This window comes from Carassius gibelio, chromosome B5 (genome assembly GCF_023724105.1).
Source record: "Carassius gibelio isolate Cgi1373 ecotype wild population from Czech Republic chromosome B5, carGib1.2-hapl.c, whole genome shotgun sequence".
Lineage (NCBI taxonomy): Eukaryota > Metazoa > Chordata > Actinopteri > Cypriniformes > Cyprinidae > Carassius > Carassius gibelio.
In genome coordinates this window covers 40804327-40823598 of record NC_068400.1, presented here as the reverse complement: position 1 = coordinate 40823598, position 19272 = coordinate 40804327, and the positions used below count along the sequence as shown (strand labels likewise).

The window sequence follows — 19272 nt, the reverse complement described above, 5'->3', positions numbered from 1 at the left end:
TGAAACAAGTTTACCAAATAAGCCAGATTTATTTCACTTAGTCTGAGGTATTGTAAGTTAATTTGGTTCAAAATAACAGAAATAACCCTGGCTTGTTTGGTGAACTTGTTTTATGAAATGGGCTTCAGTTTTCATCCCATCATAATTATATTTGTCAATTTTAACGGTCATTAATGAAAATTCATAAAAATATATCCTTGTTTCATGTGCATACTTTTATAATAACCAATTATGCACAGTTACATGCAAGTAAACTATAGCATATAGTATGCATGTTAATAATTCAGTACTTAACTGTATAATTACACTGTAACAAAATAAAGAGCAACCTGTTTAGCTGATAGTATATTACTGTGTAAAGCTTAAATGAGATTACATTTGACCAATTAAATAAAAAGCAGAATGTGTCTTCTAGCAAACAGTATCTGCCATAATAACATCATAAACATTGTCATCTAATAGGAACAAAAGACAAGATGTGATCGTTTTACAGAATGATTTATATTTTTTACACAATATGGTACATCCCATAAAAATGCAGAGCAAGCAAAGAATTAAGTCAAACTTTTTTCTTATTTATAAACACTGAACAGAAACTCGTGCTTTTAGTCAGTACAGCAATTAACACGCAGTATGCTTTCAGTTAATCACTGAATATGTATTAATCCTTTGAAGATAAATGTACATGTGAGTGTGTAAATCTTGGTTTCCCATTATGTCTACAGGTTATTACCCATCAATGTCATCCTCTCAGAACACACTTAAAACAGTTTAAGCCACTTAACATGGTTAAATCCAGCTCCACGGACAAAATCAAGACATCAGGGGGAAAGACAGAAATATTTGACCTAATTAAAATACATTATTCAAAATATATTTGCACGCATTTTCAATAATTAAGGCTGTAATGACAAACCATCCATGAGAATTTCAGGAAGCGGAAATGTTTTTAAATAAGTCAACAAAATATTGGGCAAAAAAAGGCAAAATTTGTCCATACCTGAAAGTCAGTAAGCTTGCTTTCTTTTATCAGTTGTGCAATAGAAGTAAACACCTTTCATATATATATATATATATATATATTATAAATATACGTACAACACACTCAACAGCGCTTTCGAGAGCACATTCAGCCTATTTTACATGATTTCCCAAGATCTCTCAACAGAAAAACTTCATTCAAGCTATACATTTTTAGTAGTATTTAAAGGTTTCCTTATTGGCTTCATTTGAAGGCGCAGCCCTAAACAGATCTAGTCGGATTCTGACAGCCGTTATCAAGAGACAGCCTTTTCTATGAGATCTCACATCGGTGAATACTAGCTGAAGATTGATGGGATGATCTGATACTTTCTCCCAGTCTCACACGTACGTTCCTGGGGCTTCAGGTCCTGAGTTTCAATCAGAAAGAAGTGTAATATTGTAAGCACGTCCTTAAGGTCCCCACAAAGAACAGTGGATCTGAACTCTGAGACCTAAAGCATTACACAGTGTGTACGTAGACAGGAAGTTGTCAGCATCGCTTTAGACGTGATCTAAGAACGCTCTGTTTTGGGTGGACTCTGTGCTCTAAAATGCGTGATTGATATGGGGCCTCGTATTGATTAATAGATCATATTTGCATTATATTGCATCAGGCATCTGTCCAGTGATGAGAGGAATGAGAGGTCAGCTCATTCACAGGCACAGAGGAATGGAAGAACCAGACGGATATGTAGGATATTCATCTGACCAATCGGGTCAATAGGTCACTATAACACTGGAGTCTGGTGCCCTGGATGTTTGTTGATCACATTTGCGTTTTTCACTTCTGCAGGACCAAGCAGCTTAGCAGTAGCCCTCACAAACCTCTTTCTGCACCTCTTATGAGATGAAGCTGAACAACAGGTGGGCGACTATTGTGAACTACAAGCGAGAGGAACAGAACAGCAGCTGTTTTCGTTCAATGTGAAATTAGACAAACACCAAAATGATTCCTGAAGATAAAGCTGTGGTTGGTTGCACCCGAGCAATCTCGGTTGGGAAAGGATAAAGCCAAATATTGGCAGCTGATTAGAAGTAAATAAAGGTAAAAGTGCCCACAGAGATAAAACGGAACTTTCTCTTCAGATAATGAAAAGTTCAGGATTCTCTGTGTATTACGAGGGCTGCATCTCTTCGTTCTCTTCTTTATCAGGTGAATCGCTACTTCTGTTGTCGTGAAGCCCCAGTTTTTGGAGCTCCTCCTCTGCACTGGCCAACGACGTCACAGTGACCGTGTGCTCCTCCATCTGCTTCTGGAGGCTGTCCATCTCCTGCCTGCAAGAAATGACCAGCTTTAGTTCATTTACTCAAAAAGGGCATATTGCAACAACCTTACGATGCTTCAAAACCTGATTATGAATTTTATCGTAAGTGTCTGAAGTCTGGTAATCGTGTTGTATAACACGTGTGAGCCATTTAATTATTTTCTTGAAACAATGATACAATTTTGTCAGGATTTTAAGATGGCCAGAATGTTTAAAAGTAACAAATCGTTTGTAACATTAACTCTTGCATTTTTAATTTTTGATTTAATGTCATGCATTCTTGCTTTAATAAAAGATTTAATGTAAAAAAACTAACAAACAACCTGTTACTGAATAGTAGTGTATTAAATTAAATTAATTAATTAATTTGGCAGCTTGGAAATGAATACTCAGAGCCACTACAGTATATAGGTCAAATTAATAATAGGGAAAATAAATAAGTTAATGGTGTTACACATAGAAAGAGATGTGTGCAGGTCTTACTTTAGCTGTTTCAGACAGTTGTGGAGGTTATTGAGAGGCTCTTTACTGGCGGATGCCGAGGGTTTCAACAGTTCGTCCAAAAGCGAAGCAGGAACAGGGCAGTCTGGGATTTTTACTGGAGTCACTGGGGTGGATTCTCCCTTTACATCAACGCGCTGGTGTGGGGACAGAAATACACTCTTCCATGCAACATCCATGTTTTCTATATTTCAGATTTAAATGTGCATTAGTCTTACCTTTCTGAGCCTGCTGTTTTTGAGGTCCTGTTTGAGCTGGTTGTTCTGCTGGAGAACGGTCTTCACGCTGTTCCTCAGCTCTCCCACTTTAGCCTGCAGCATGAATTTATCCTTCCGTGTGCCGTTGAGCTCCTCCTGCACCATCTCCAGCTCCACCTTTATCCTCTACAGATCGCATCAAACAGAAAAGTCCAACATTCAGAAGAAAGGAACTATAAAACGTGTTCTGTCAACAGAAGCGGAGTAGTGTATCTGACCTGAAGAGTGTCCTGCAGGGTGTCCATCTCTCTCTGGTGACACTGCTCCACCATCTCAAGCTGCTGTTTCTGAGTCTCGATCTCCCGCTGCCTCTGCTCCACCTCCCACTTCAGATCCTCCACCTGCAGAGACAGGAACAGCACATTCATGATACACACTGATTCTGAGTAACAATGGGGGGTGCTCGCAACTCTCTGTTCAGATATCAAAGATGAAGATGAAACTAACTTGTGATAGGTCTGTCATGTGATTTCATGTGCAAAAACTTAGGCACAATTTTGTACTTGTCTACCCCTAAAAGTTGCATATTAATACTTCAGGACAGTTACATGTACCCTTGAGGTACTACTATAAAACTTTTAGGGTTAAATAAGATTTAAGAATGTCAGATTTTTAAGAAAATGTCATCTGTAAAGCGCTTTTCACAATACACACAATAAATATCTCATATGTGAACCTGAACCACAAAACCAGTCTTATGTATCAATTTTTCACAATTGTTATGATCGGACAATATTTGGCCGAGATGCAACTATATGAAAATCTGGAATCTGAGGGTGCAAAAAAAATTAAAAAAATAAATCTTAATACTGAGAAAATCACCTTTAAAGTTGTCCGAATGAATTCTTAGCAATGGATTTTAATAATCCAAAATGCAGTTTTGATATATTTACAGTACAAAATATCTTTACTTAATATCCTAATGATTTTTGGCATAAAAGAAAAATTGATAATTTTGACCCATACAATGTATTTCTAGCTATTTCTACAAATACACCCCAGAGACTTAAGACTGGTTTTGTGCTCCAGGGTCACATATTATGCTGTGTTCACAGGAAACGCGAATAGAGCATCTGGCACGAATGATTTCAATGTTAAGTCAATCTAAAGACGTCTTTAAGCGTGTCTGGAGGTCTGAGGCGTTTAGCGCGGCACGGTAGACGTGAATTCGCTCGCGAATGGTGCTTTTGTGCTTTTATGTGTTTTACACGAATTCGCGTCTGACGCCCGATTTGAAAAATTTTGGCGTCAATTCGTGCCGCGTTAACCAATCAGGATCCTGCGTAGGAGTCACTCATTCAACATGGAGGAACGACTGATGTTGTCAGTGAGCAGTCAGTTGGAGCTTTATGACACAAGTATCACACACAAGTTCATATTTCATGAATAAAAAGGACCTCGCTTGGAAGAGTTTGTTGTAAATACACATTTATCGACCCGCGGCCTTCCTGCCGTTTTTTACAACTATTTTCTCCCTAATATAGCCTACAGCTACTTTTTTACTAACAAGGTAATGTGTTTATTCAGAGGAAGTGTGCAGGAAAAAGTGGAAAAGACCCGAGTGCTCGATCTACATCAGGCATCTTGCAAACAGACAACCGCTAGCACTTGCCCCTCCCACAAGAAGCGGATTTCACCTCGGACGCACGTCAATTTTGCTTCAAACTAGACACGGTAGACGCGAATTTGACGCTCTATTTGCGTTTGGTGTGAACACAGCATTAGCATTTAGCAGATTAGGGCTGGGTTCAGGCTCTTAAACCTTAATACAGAATTTCAATGCATAACAGGCGAGTGTAAAGATTCAAACGGAGAGGCATTAGGTTTGTGCTGTACCTCTTGGTTAGTGAGGGGCTGTTTGCTGAGCTCATCATCAAGTTGTTTTTGAAGGATCTGGAGTTGAGCGTGAGCATCAGCTAATTCCTCCTGGAAATGAGAAACCTCTTCAGAGTGCTTCTCATCTTGAGCCCTGCCAAACAGAGACAAATCTCTCACAAAACACACCAAGACAATCTGAGGAGTCACAAGCATCTGCTCTTTAAAGTTCCCAGGCAGAGAAGTGACTTACGCAAGCGTTTGAGCCTCGGTCTGCAGGCTCCTGATGAGCTCCTCTTTGGCCTGCAGATCTTTCTTGATCTCGCTGAGTTCCAGCATGGCTGCTCTGTAATGCCTGCGGTTATGGGCTGCCTCCAGCTTGGCCTCCGCCACCTGAACAAAGCGTACAGACACACAGGTCACATGCTAGCACGTAACAAAATAAACCAAAGCCTTTGGTAGTTCTAAAGGGGAACTGGATACGCCTTGCAGCTGTTAAACCATGTATTAACCTGCTCGGTCAGATCCTTGACTTTTATTTTCTCTTTCTCCAGAGCAGCCTGCAGCGTCTGCACCATCTGTCTCATCTGCTGGTCCTCTTCTTCTTTACGCTTTAACACTGCCTGAACCTGAAGTGAAGGATTACTGAGATGTTAAAACAACCCTCCTAAAAAAAATACAAGTTAAAGAACAGTTTTGTGAATCTGAGAGGTAGCTATGAGATGTAGCATCACACCTGTAAGTTGAGCTGGACCAGATCTGCTTCTCGCTTTGCCAATGCAGCCTCCAGAATATTGGCATGTTCCCGCAATGCACCATGGGATTTCCCAAGCCCGGAGAGCTTCCCTTTCTCATGCTCTAGCTCAAGCACAAGCTTCTTATTAGCATCCTCCAGGCGACGAATTCTCTTCTTAAAATTTCTTGACTCTTGAAGCTGTGGGGGGAGAAATAAACCATTTAAACAAAACTTATCAGTGAAATTAAATGAATAAATCAGTTTATCAAATTATTGCACAGAATTACTGTATTTAGTATCGTAGAAAATGTACATGTACACTATCATTCAAAAGGTATGCATTGATTAAGATATATTTTTAAGAAATTAATATTTATCTTCAGCAGATGCATCAAATGCATCAAATTGATTAAAAGTCACAGTAAAGAAAAAAAATCTAATTTCACATAAACACTGATCAAAGGATCCTCATATGAAAATTAAAAAATAAAATTTTCCACAAAATTAAGCAGCACAACGGTTTTCATCATTGATAATAATAAGAAATTTTTTATGAGCTGAAAATTAGCATAATAGAATGATTAATGAAGACTGGTGTAATGCTGCTGAAAATTCAGCTTTGTCACTAAAAGAATACATTACATATTTAATCATAAGAATATTTTATGTTTTTCCATTAAATAAATGCAGACTTGGTCACCATTAAGAGACTTCTTTCAAAAATCGTACAAAATAATTTTCTGACCTCAGAAAATGATGTGCATGTAAACATGTTAATAAATAATAAACCATATAATTTGCTATTTTGATTCGATTGTGTCCTATGCAGCATTAATGAGTTTTTCCTCACCTCGTCTTCCAGTTCCAGCACTTTCTCCTGATATTCCTCCAGCTCAGTGCTAGTGAGGGTGATGACCTCCTGCAGCTCTTTCTCCAGCATGGCTTTACTCTGGCTCACTGCCTTCAGCTCTCCCTGCAGGGACTCCACCTTGATCTGAAGCAATAACAACCAATACACACCAACTCGTTACTGAAGTTATATAAGTTATATAAGAATTACAATCAAACGTTTACGGTATTTATGCATTTCTTTTAACTTTTAGTATGGACATTGCAGACCATCAGTAGCAGTTTACCTGAAGTTCTTGGCTATTTCCACCCTCTGAAACCTGATTTCTGAGTTTGACAAGTTCAGCTTCAGCGGTCTCTTTGGCGGCGAGGGCTTCCTGCAGCCTGCGACTCAGAATGCCAACTGCATTCTCATAGGCCTTATGCTTGGCCTTCATCTCCTTCTGTGCACTGGTTAAATCAGTTCCTATACGCTTCATCCTCACCTTCTGCTCTGAGATAGCCCTGGAAGAGGAAAGAACAGCACATGACAGTCATTTTTTGGCGTCTACTTCACTATCAGTTGTTCCACTTGTAAAAAATGCATCCCATTTCTCAGTGATTTCATTCTGAGATGCAAGATCATAAGCAAACACGCACTATTGTCTATACGTCACATAATATTCCTGATCACTGTGGAAACCCTTATAGCAGGAGTGGCGGTGTGATTGTTACTCACTTTCTGGCTTCATCTTGCATTTGATCGATCCTCTTCCTCAGATTTTCATTCTCTTCGGTCACTGCTGCCAGCTGGCTCTGGTCAAACTGAAGGGACTGAAGCAACAAAAGGGAGAGAGTAAAAATGCTATACACTACTGTTCATCAATGAATTTTAAAGTTTAAAAGAACAGCAATTTAAATTATCATTATTTTTGCAACATCATAGCTGTCTTTACTCTCACTTTTGGATTAATATAATGGTCCTTGCTGAATAAATATATTTACTTTTTTTATTTTTTTTTAGTAATGCTTTCGGTGTTTACCTGCAGTTGAGAGTCAAGTTGGTCTCTCTCTGTCTGTACGGATTGTAAATGGGCTTCCAGACCGTTCATTTGCTGCTGGACTCTCTCCACTTCCTTCTGCAGGCGAGTCTGTTCCTGTTCTGCGCTCTTCTTTTCTCCCTCCATTTTTAACAGCTCCTGCTTCAGGTCCTTCACTTCTGCCACCAGCCGCTTTTTAGAAGCCTTCAGCTCAGAGATCAACTGTTCTTTGGAGCTGGCATCTCTCCTGTAAGCTTCAACCATCACCTGCAGTAAAGAGCAGACACTTCTACCAACTGCATTTTGATTGGCCGATTCTGTTGATTCGATTGCATTAGGTGTATATTTTTTGGTGGTAGAAACTCGTCATAACTAGTCTTTTCCATCAGTAGACAAGTATTTAACGCCTTACTGAAATCAAAAAGGCCAAATGGAAATTCCTATGTTAAAGAAAAAATATATAACACAGACTATATAACGAGAAAACTAGATTCTATACACTTTAAGGTACTGAGATCTTACCTTTTGCTGCATGAACTGCTCTTTCAGTTTCTGTGCTTGTTTTTTGAGGTTGCCATTCTCTTGCTGGAGAGCTTCAATCTTGTGGAGAGAAAGAAAAAATTGGAATCTGAACCAATTCTAACATTCTTTGCGCTTCGCTCATTTCTAAACCTCTCACCTGGGTTGATTTAACCTGCACTTCCTGCCTAAGCTGGTCAAGAGTGTCTGACGCCACCAGCACTTCCTCTCCAAGCCTTTCCGCTCCTTCATCCAGTTCGCTCTTATCAGCCCGTGCCGCCTGCAGAGCAACTTCCAGCACTATTTTCTCATTTTGGAGAAACTGTAGTGTTTCCTCTTTAGCGGTGTTGTCAGTTTGTAGCTCCTCCAGCTGGGTCTGGAGCTCCTGGTAACGTGCTTCCAGCTGATTAAGGGTCTGTTCTTTGGTTTGGAGGGTCTCCTGAGTATTCGTGAGCTGCTTCATCAGCTCAAGGTGCTCATGCTGAAGCAATTGCACCTGGGCGTCTTTTTGGGAGAGAATGAGTTTGACCTGAAATGAGAAGAATCATTAGGGGGATGCTTATATTCCAGTCAACATATTACAAAAATGTCCCTGTGGAGCAACATGTGATTGAGGACCACAACAGTGATGGGTTTGAACCTACAACTCTTTAATAACAGGATGAGATCTTGAATACAAGAACACATCACAAGAGACAAATGGGGAAGTGTGTGCGAGTATTTCGTTACCTGATCTAGCTCTCTCTCCAGTGTTGTGGCTGTGTTGGCGAGTTTGAGAAGATGCTCTCGCTCCTCCTCAAACTCTTCCAGTTTGTGCTGAAGATCTTCCTCCACCATTGACTTAGCCTCCTGGATTTGATGGATGGCCGCTTCTTGAGTCAACATGTCTACCTAGATAGCAATCAGTAAATTAATACTATTATTGTGCACAATTAACTTATTCACTAAAGTAAAAATATATATTTGTGAAAGCACACTAAACTGGGGTGCGTTTCCCATTGAATGACGTAACTTGCTGATTAACCACAATTATACACTGCATTGTTGTGGAAACAAACTACCATGTTTCAGGTAATTGTGCCAAACCTCTATACTTTGTAGCTGGACAGCAATCCGTTCCTTCTCTTTTATAGACTGATGTTTCGTCTCTGTGAGTTTGTGAGACAGGGTAACGTTCTCCATCTTTAGATTTTCCATCACTCCGATCTGAGTCATCTGACCCGTCTGAAAGCAAATATTCAAACAAATACACACTACAGATGGCCATTTTGCATTTGAATCTTTCTGATAAACATAGGTTTCTGAATACATACATTATCACAAGGTTTAGGGTCAGTAAGATTTACTTTTTGAAAGAAACTGCTGCTTTTACTCAGATGGATGCATCAAATGAATGACTATATTTATATTTATATATTTATAATGTAACAAAATAAAATATAAAAAAATTATGTTGTTCTATTCATTCAATATTGAAAATACAAAAATATTAAAGAGCACAATCACTTTCAGAATTTATAATACTGAGAAATGTTTCTTGAGCAGTAAATCAGCATTAGAATGATTCCTGTAAAGATCATGTTCCATGAAGATATTTTGTACATTTCCTGCTGTAAATATATCAAAACTTAATTTTTGGTTAGTAATATGCATTGCTAAGAATTAATTTGGACAACTTTAAAGGTGATTTTCTATAAATATTGTCCTCCTAACAAACCATACATCAATGGAAAGTGACCCTGGACTACAAAACCAGTCACAAGGGTCAATTGTTTTTTTATGTAGATACATCATCTGAAAACTGATTAAATAAGCTCTCCAGAGATGTATGGTTTATTAGGATCTGACAATATTTGGCTGAGATGCAACCATTTAAAAATCTGGAATCTGAGGATGCAAAAAATCTAAATATTAAGAAAATCACCTGTGAAGTTGTCTAAATGAATTCTTAGCGATGCATATTACTAATTCAAAATGAAATTTTGATATATTTATATTTATTTTGTTACATTATAAATATATTTACGGTAGGAAATGTACAAAGTATCTTTATGGAACATGATAATTTTGACCCATACAATGTTTCTTTGGTTATTGTTACAAATATACCCCAGAGACTGAAGACTGATTTTGTGCTCCAGGGTCAAAAATGATAGTACACATATTATGGGAAAATAAATTTACAATAAATTGCACTTCACCTACAACATCTTTGCAAGTTTTAAAATGTCTTGTGCTGGGACATTTATGAGTAATGCATGTGCAATGCATGTTCAATTTCTCTGGTGCAATGCAAATTTCAATTCGATTTATTATTATTAGTGCTTATTTATTAATACTAGATTAGTGTGCAATATATACTATATAACTACTGGACTTATTATACACAACATTTATGTTATTGCACCTAATCATTTTTTTTTATATATTTGATCTAAAGTACCATTTTTATTTGAATAGTCTTATATTATTATTTGTAGGTCTTATTCATTTTTAATTTATCGATGTGCATATATTTGTCCATTTTATTTTTTACTTGTTCTTTTCTTTCTTTTTGAGAGCAATTGAAACATGGAAAGCAATTTCCCTCTGTGATTAATAAAGTTCTTTGACTTGACTTCAACTTTCTGTAAACAACATTATCTTCATGAGCTCACAGCATGACAATAGCGGGCCACAGTTACCTGCATGTCTGTCATCTCTCCCTGTAGTCGCACGCGTGCCTCCTGAGCCACGGTCAGCTGCTGCTGGTACCAGAGACGCAGCTGCTGTAGAGAGTCTACTTCTGCCTGCGAGGTCTTCAGTCTGCTCTGCAGAGCGTTCCTCTCGCTCTGGACGCGCTGAAGCTGTGTCTGTAGGCCTCCCATCAGCCGCCGCAGCTCAGAGACTAAGAGGAGAACCGCCGAATAAGAGAAAGACAGGGAAAATATTTAATAGTTCTATATATTTACTCAACATTTCTCTTCATTTTGTGAGCATGCACTCAGAAGCCCAGACTTCTGTTAATCACTCAATTGGGAATAGTTATCGTTTTTTTAAACAGGCCAAATTGTTCAAACAGTAACTTCAATACTTTCCAGTGTATTGATCAGAAGGGAAATTACCATGTTAAGCATCCTGAGTAAATATATACACTGGGACTAATATCTCAGACTCAACCCTGACATTACAGTGGGGCTCGAAAGTTTGGGAACCCCTTGCAGAATCTGTGAAAATGTGAATAATAAAAAAAAAGAGAGATCATACTAAATGCATGTTATTTTTTTATTTAGTACTGTCCTAAGATATTGTACATAAAAGATGTTTACATTTAGTCCACAAGACAAAACAATTGCTGATATTATTAAAGTAACCCCATTCAAAATTCAACTGTTCTTCAGAAAAAATCTTTCCAGCATCTTTGCATATTTTAACCCTTTCCAGCAGTGACTGTATGATTTTGAGATACATCTTTTCACACTGAGGACAATTGAGAGACTCAAACACAACTATTAAAAAAGGTTCAGATGTTCACTGATGCTCCAGAAAGAAACAAGATGCATTAAGATCTGAGGGTGAAAACTTTTGGAATTTGAAGATCAAGGTAAATTGTACTTAATTTGTGTTCCGGGAAACATACAAGTATCTTCTGTTGCTTACGAAGGGCAGAACTAAATGGAAAAAAAATAAGAAACATTTGGCCATCTTCACGGTGTTCAAAAGTTTTCACCCCCCAACTCTTAATGCATCTTGTTTCCTTCTGGAGTTTCTGCAAGGGGTGCCCAAACTTTCAAGTCGCACTGTATCTACCACTTTGTCTTCACCTGTGTTGTCCTTGGTATTCAGGCTCTGCTGCATCTCCTCGACTTTGACCATGAGCCTCTGATACTGCTCTTCAGCCAGCTGCAGGTCATTGCCCAGCGAGGCCAGGCTGGCATTCTTCCCCTCTAGATTGGCCTGGAGATCCACCATGGCCTTCTCCAGCGCAGAGCAGTTGGAGCGTAACGTGAGGACTTCAGATGTGAGGGAGCTGTGCTTCTCCTGGCTGGCCTGGGTCTGCTCCACCTGTGCCTGCAACTGAGCAGTCGCTGTAGCCAGCTGGGCCTGGAGCTCGGTCTTTTCTTTCAGAGCCTGGAAACAGAGGAAGGTCTTAGATGATCCAGGTGGTTGCAACCACATTTTAAAGAAGCATGTACTTTAGAGGTACATAACAATAAATAAATAATAAACAACTGTTTAAAAGGTTGGGATTAGGAAGATTATTTTCTTTTTCTTTTGCATTAAATTGATCAAAAGTAGTAATATTATATAATTATATCAAGTTTGTTATAGAAGTTTATTATAGATTACATTATAGTTTATTATAAATTATTTGGGACAGTGCAGTGTATAAGACATTTATATTGTTACAAAAGATTTCAGATTTTCTATCTGTTCTATTAAACTTTTTAATTCAACAAAGAATCCTGAAAAACTGATAACATTTCAGATCTGCCATTACAGAAATCTTTTTTAATGTATGATTTTTTTTAAAAAATATATTATACATTAAAATATTTTTTTATTTATTTAATTTTTAATGTAATTTTTTCATAAAAAAAAATAAAATCCATGTCAGTCGATCTCTAATAGATGTATATGTTCTGTTGGTAGCAAGTAACAAATAATGGACAAATACCTGGCCCTCTAGTATTCACTCACCTGATTGGCCTCGGAGGAAACAGACTCCAGTTGTCCTTCTAACCTCATTTTCTCTTTCAGCACTTGCAGCATCTCATCATGAGTCGCCATCACAGAACTCCCATACGACACGCTGCAGACGCATAATTTCACAGTGAGGGTGTAAAGGGCTGGTTTTAAGACAGATAATGACTTGAAATGAACTATTTACTCGTACCTGCTGGAGAAGCTGTCCCTGCGACTGCGAGGCTCCACGCTGCCCTCCGTTTCCAGGTCCTGCTCTTCCATGTGCCTCTCTTCAGTGGCTGCCTGCAGGACTTCATGCAGGGATGGAAAATCGCCCATGGCTTCTGGAGCAATTTCTCTCCCTTCGACAGTATATGGAGCCTTTGGCCGGTTCACTATTGAAGCTAACATATTATATGTGCCTGTAGTAGACACGCTACTATAGGACGAGCTATCGCTGTCATTACCATCGGCTTTGAAACCTGATTCGCTTCCATCCACCTCCGAGACGTTGTCTCTGACTAGCTGAGATGATTCAGAGTGAGCATTGGTCTCAGAACTGATTTCCGAAACGGTGGAAACTGAGCTGATGGTGGAATGCAGAGAGCTAAACGACGAGTCGGCAGACGCCGAAACTAGCCGGCCAGATGCATCGGTGCTTTTAGCGTCCGAATCCGGAGTTCTGTAGTCGGCGAGAGAGTGGATCTTGTTGGAGCGAGATGATTTGGATTTCTTCTCCTTGCTGGAAGGGATCCCCAGGCTTCCCAGTTTGGGACCACGAGGAACGCTGGTGCGCAGGAAAGAGTATTCCTTAGTCATGGCGACAGTACTTGCCCGTGGGAGACCCTCGGGATGGAGCATGAGCTCCGGGTCTAAAGTGCTAAATGGGCTGCGCTTAGGAGCGGAACGCCGGCTCTGAAAGGAACAAAGAAAATTAAGATGGAATGCAATAAGAAACAGCAGCCAACACTGGACAAAACAGAACGGTTCATCAGTAGGGGCTTTCGCACCACATAATACTAAGAACTAGCCAACATGTGATTCCTAGAGAACCAGTTTCTCCTGGTTGCATTTGCACTGGCAGCAGGAACTCTGAAGCAGCAGACAGAAAAGTCAACAACAGGTGAAAGGAGGACGGTGTGTGCCGTGGATTTCGTGATAACGGAGATGGAAACATAAATGCACAATTTACATGACTAAAAGTTGGGCTAAGAGACAAAAATTTCTATGACAACAAGGCTGAGAAAAAAACACGAAAGCTAAATGCCGTTATTGCTGTTTTCCATGATCATGGTGTAAATATTTTTTTTACATGGCTTTTTAAAAATTCTGGGTAGCCGGTGTTTCCCATGAGCTTGTACTTGCATCACTGGTAGTTTTTATAGAATTGTTTTATACCCTTCTCTGAGGTAGGAGCTAATTTATTTCACCCAAATGGAATTTCTAGAACTAAATATGTTCTAGTTCCTGTGGTGTGAACACACGAAAAAGCGGGTGGTTTCACCAATAGTTCTAGGAACTACGAAAAGGTTCCTCCGGTGCTAAAGCTTTTAATGTGTAACAAAGTCTACAAATGGCAACATATAAAAAAACCCTCATGTTGTTCAAATCAAGTTTGACATTCTTTTTTAAGTGGCGGTAAATCAAATAAAATAATTTAAAACAAATCAAAGCAATAATAATACACCAATCGTTCGGCATTATTGAAGTCAAACTTAGTATGATGCTTCTTCAGGTGCCATATTTAAATATAATTGAGAGCTGTGGCAGATTTAACATCTGGTCCATTTTTCAAAAAAGCTATAATATGACCTCAGAAGATATGAAATATAAGTTTTCTGTCATTTTTAGAGATTGACAATGTCCATTCAGTTTCACTGTAAGGAAAAGATTTCCTTTTGAAAGTCGAATGAGGGCGAGTAAAATGATGACAATTCTCAGTTTTCGGCCAACTATTCATTAAATTAAATATCAGTCATTTCACAGAAACTGACAGTTCTCATTTGCTCACTCACTCTCTCAGTGTGCCGCTGTACTCTGTATTGTTTGAGCTGTTCCTCCAGACGCCGACGAGCTTCCTGACGGATCTTTTCTTCATTTTCCATCTCCACAGATGGCTCTTTCGATGCTACAAGAAAGGCATGGTCAATAAAAACACTAAAACTCTTGCTACGTAAAAAAGGGCAGGTTGAAAGTTAAGATATTGTCAACCAAGCAACAAAGGATTGAACGCAAAAGGCTAGTGATTATACAAGAAAATGGTTGACGATGTCTTTTCTAGGGATAGAAACAGACAAATGGTTCCATTTTTTTAAAATACAAAAATAAATGGATTTGGCTTCACTTTACAGACGTGTTCAATGCAATCAATTGCACTGAATCAAATCATTCATAATTTCAATGCAATTAATTGCAGTTAACACTTCTTTGTATAAATGCATCTTTTGGTGGTGTAGATTTTCTAGGCTGAGTAAAGGTAAGGTTTTAAATAAATCTGTTACTAAGATGTTATTACTTTTTTGCTTCCAGAGCAAAATTACTAGAAAAATCATTGACTGTAAAAGTGGAAATGGAACCAGAATCATTCAAATGTCGTACGATTCCTATCCCTAGTCTTTCAAGAGTGAAGCTTCATGCTGGTCCTAGTACAGCAAACACCTCGTGAGCTCTGAATACAACCAATAATGAGCCATTCCAGCTGCCTTAGTCAGAAAAAGAGAAAAGCGCACTTGATTTTCTGCGTCAGTTAGTACTTATTAGTTCAGCCAAATTTCACATCCAAGCCAAATTGACTTAAGACGCATGATGTCTTGCCAGTATTTATGCTGTTCCCAGAAAATCACCAACCAGCATAACAACCCCAGGATTGCTGTCATAAAGCAATCACAATCACAGGAGAGACTAAATAGCCTTTTATTAATTTATTAGGTTACATAATGCGATGAAGAGATTCCCACACCAAGCCAAAACATAGGAGCAGGCAAAAACAGGATTCACCAAACAGGGAGAGTTAGCCTAAATCAGCCTCAAAAGCCAAACTTGGGGAGAATTACGACACAACAGGAAGGGAAGGCGGTGATTTGAAGGGTCATCTAATATCTTGTGCTTACACAATTCAGTCTCCTGCATAGGAATACTTAGTCTGAGTGATTGCAATGCATCACCCTTGAGAACAGTGCCTTCTGCAAGAGCTGCCTCAGACTTCTCTAGGCTTTCAGAGAAAGAGGCCACACCTGGATCCAGCTGTGCGCTCGGATGGGAATCGGGAAGGCGGCTGCCCGGGGATGGAGTTGCCAGAGGTGGGGTGCTGTCTCCGCAGGTGTCCTGACCCTCCACCATGGCCTCTCCGTTTGGCAACAGCTCTGCTTTGACGTGACCTAACACAAAGAAGGGATTCATTCATCAAACTAAGTGTAAACTTCTAAGCCAGTGCAACATATCTATCATGCAAAAGAAAAAAATTTCGGGTTTATTACAATATGGACCAAGTAAAATTACTGACTGGACATTCAAAAAGTCTAGGCCTAACAAATTAAGTGTTTGTGCATTTAAAATGATTAAAATTACGAAAAATGTAATCAAATACATTTATTAAAAAAGAGATGCACTTTAATTATTTTGGTAAGAATCATTTAATGCAAAAGCAATTAGTAATGCATTAACATTTACAATACATTTAATACAGTATTATAATATAACTATTCACTGTTCGATCATGTTAGCTCAAGCCCAAAACTAATGAAACTGTAAATTGCTACCAATACAACAATTCTCTAAATAACACTGTCGCATTCACAGGCATATTTTTCATCCGTAATTAATTAATTATTTTACATAGAGAAGCGTCTGTTAATAAAATAAATAGTTCACTACCATCTTTTCATCTCATGCAAGGTGTGCATAATTTTATGAGAAAAAATACTTTGCCTACCTTTTTAAAATACTACTAACCCAAATGTGCCGGCTGATATCTATGTAAAGAGATTATGCCTAGTGCTTTTTGGTCAATGTTGTATAACCTTTAAACGTAATTAGTGACCTGAAAGTTATCTTTTGCGCAAGTCTTGCAGAACAAGTCAAACAGCCTAATCGAGCTACAGTGACAGTTTAGGAAACTGATACCAAAAGCAGGGGGACGTTTGTGGATATATCTTGAAAAAACAACAAAACTTCTTTATAAGGTAACGAATGGCACTGGAAGAAGTGGGAAGAAAAACATCTCAAAGCCAAGTGACGCAGTAAACAGCAAATGTTCACTTTGAAATCTTTCCAGGTTTTGAATGAGCACAACAAACAACTCTCAAGCACAAGCTTTACAGTAAATCCTGCACGTTTTGAGCATAATTTGTGCATGCATGAGTAAAAAATAAAACTCAGAAAGTACAAACGAACAGCCTGTGAATCCATCAGATTGCAACAGCATCCATCAAATAAATTTCATCTCCAAAGAATGCTTACCGTTAGGGATTTTCTCCATTACGAGGGATCTCTCCGGCTTCAGAGACTCTACGATATTGCTGTCTAGATCTTTCCCGTGTTGTGCGCTCGGCTGCTGAGGGTTGGCCTCCACGGAGACGGTTTCATTATTTCCATTTTCCATATTTCTTGAACCACAGATGATGCTCTAGCATCCATGAACATGAGCTGGTCTCACAAGTGCAATTTAACCTTCACTTCATGCTCTGTACACTTTGGTTAAGACAGTCCTCCTGATCCTGGAGAATGGAAACATATGATTAGTTTAACCCATCCCTACTCTGAGAAGATCAGAGTTGCTGGATGCAAAATCAAGCAACAATAAATCTATGCCAATTCATCATTTAGTCACAATGTTGATGCTTCCAACTCATCGAATGGTACGATAATTACAGGAATGTTTTGCTTGAAGCAATGTTTTGATCAAGGACACAATGCTGACACATGTCATTGTCACTGGATGTGGCACTAGCAAGTTCCCCTCAGTAAACCACAAGTTGTTTTTCTCTCTATCCTCCAAAGATTTAAAATAACAGGCTTTGTCTTTGACACTAGACATGGACTATCCAGCAGAAGAAAGGCAAAACCAACTCACCCAATTTAAACTTTTTAACTTCGTAGTAGTTCAAACAGAAGTGGTTTCAATGACAGTCTGATCCTCGAGACAATGGGACAAAACTTGTTCCACAACTTTACCTGCCATTAGCACTCAAAAACAACAGTTTTGAAACGAACTAGTGATTATCATTTCAATGTTCTGATTTTTCTCTTTATTACATTATCATTCACCCCATCTGAAAGCATGTGTCCTCCAACCATAACCTAATGTCAATTAAACATACATGTTAAAATAGAAAAAAGTTATATAAATGCATCTTATGAAGTAATATTTATTTTTATTAGATTTCAATTCTGTCAAAAATAATAGAAAAAAAGACAAGCTCCAATAAAACCTCCATATATTACAAACAAGGTAGTTGTCTTTTATAAGGTTTCCAATGCATTTGGTTAAATATTCTTCTGTTTTAATGCATGTGTGGCATGCAAAGTATGTTTTAGTCAACACAGATATCCATCCATCAACACTTTAAGGTGTCAGCAATACAGTTTTATAAATGAAATAATTCATGCACTGAAGTGAATGCTTCATTTGTCAGAATTTATTATAAGTGACAACAATCTTTCTTGCACAAACTTGCATCAGTACTGTATTTCATTTTGTTCTAATACTCAGAAATCAATCAGCTTAGTGTCATTGTAGACTAGTAACTGACAAAACATCTCACTGTAACCCATTAGACTGACAATGAACACGAGACTAACTACAAAATAAAGCGATTGAACATATTTAACAGACATCTGTCATGAAACCAAAGCTGTCATGACTGTAATATCAACCTAAATATGCTTATGTTAAAAATCCCATATGGACAGATCAGGCTTTGATTAACTGTCACATTCAGCCGAGAGAAAATATCTCTGCCTTTAAGAAAACTAAAAGCACAGCCACAAGCAAACTAATCACGATAAATAACCAACAACACGGGGACGGCGAAAAATAACGGGAGATAGTGTGTCAATCGGAGTTTATTATTATAAACCTCTGATTTGATTAGCATTAGCCTTTAGCCACATCGCGCGATATCCAAAAAGCTTTAACTGATGCGTGACACAGGACCTCACTTCTGCCAAGCTAATATCACGTGAAATGGTGAGTGATTAGTGTGGTGATAAGAAGAAATGATAAAAATAATTAAGCACCAACCTCAGACGTGCTCTCGTCTTTACTACGTGGCTGTTCAGGTTCCGTCCTTCAAACAGATCCGACTCGATACATTTCCTCGCAACAATAAACGTTCCGCGTGATAAAGCGAAAACATCCAGATTTAAAATCCCTAGTGATGAATTTTAAAACCAACTAATTTCACAGTAATCACTTAATTCAGCATTATATCGTTGCATAGCTACATTAACGTATTTGCTTTTATGATATATATACATTATGCTGCTGTGTTTTATATACATACATTATATACATACATTATATATATATATATATATATATATATATATATATATATATAAAAATCTGTAATTTTAAAAGGTTTCAATTCTACTAGCAAATTAAACAGAGCTGTCTCATGGTC

The 19272-nt window shown here is 38.3% G+C and overlaps 1 protein-coding gene across 3 annotated transcripts; it reads right to left on the bottom strand.

Annotated features, from left to right (window-relative positions):
- Window positions 1-482: 482 nt before the first annotated feature.
- On the bottom strand, window positions 483-19005 carry LOC127957404 (golgin subfamily A member 3). 3 transcript variants are annotated; one of them, XM_052555927.1, is made up of 24 exons: window positions 18891-19005; window positions 17108-17364; window positions 15760-16026; window positions 14665-14777; window positions 12861-13564; window positions 12665-12776; window positions 11788-12094; window positions 10669-10871; window positions 9071-9208; window positions 8714-8875; window positions 8145-8513; window positions 7988-8065; window positions 7469-7732; window positions 7165-7259; window positions 6734-6950; window positions 6448-6591; window positions 5598-5795; window positions 5374-5490; window positions 5115-5254; window positions 4883-5015; window positions 3265-3387; window positions 3008-3172; window positions 2772-2926; window positions 483-2298 (listed from the first exon to the last, which is right to left on the bottom strand). In XM_052555927.1, the coding sequence occupies exons 2-24, from the start codon at window positions 17247-17249 to the stop codon at window positions 2139-2141; spliced, it is 4506 nt and encodes a 1501-aa protein (XP_052411887.1). In that variant the 5' UTR covers window positions 17250-17364; window positions 18891-19005; the 3' UTR covers window positions 483-2138. The 3 variants fall into 3 exon arrangements, with proteins under 3 accessions (XP_052411887.1, XP_052411889.1, XP_052411888.1); XM_052555929.1 differs by having other exon boundaries at window positions 15883-16026; XM_052555928.1 differs by lacking the exon at window positions 18891-19005 and adding an exon at window positions 17721-17865.
- Window positions 19006-19272: the final 267 nt, after the last annotated feature.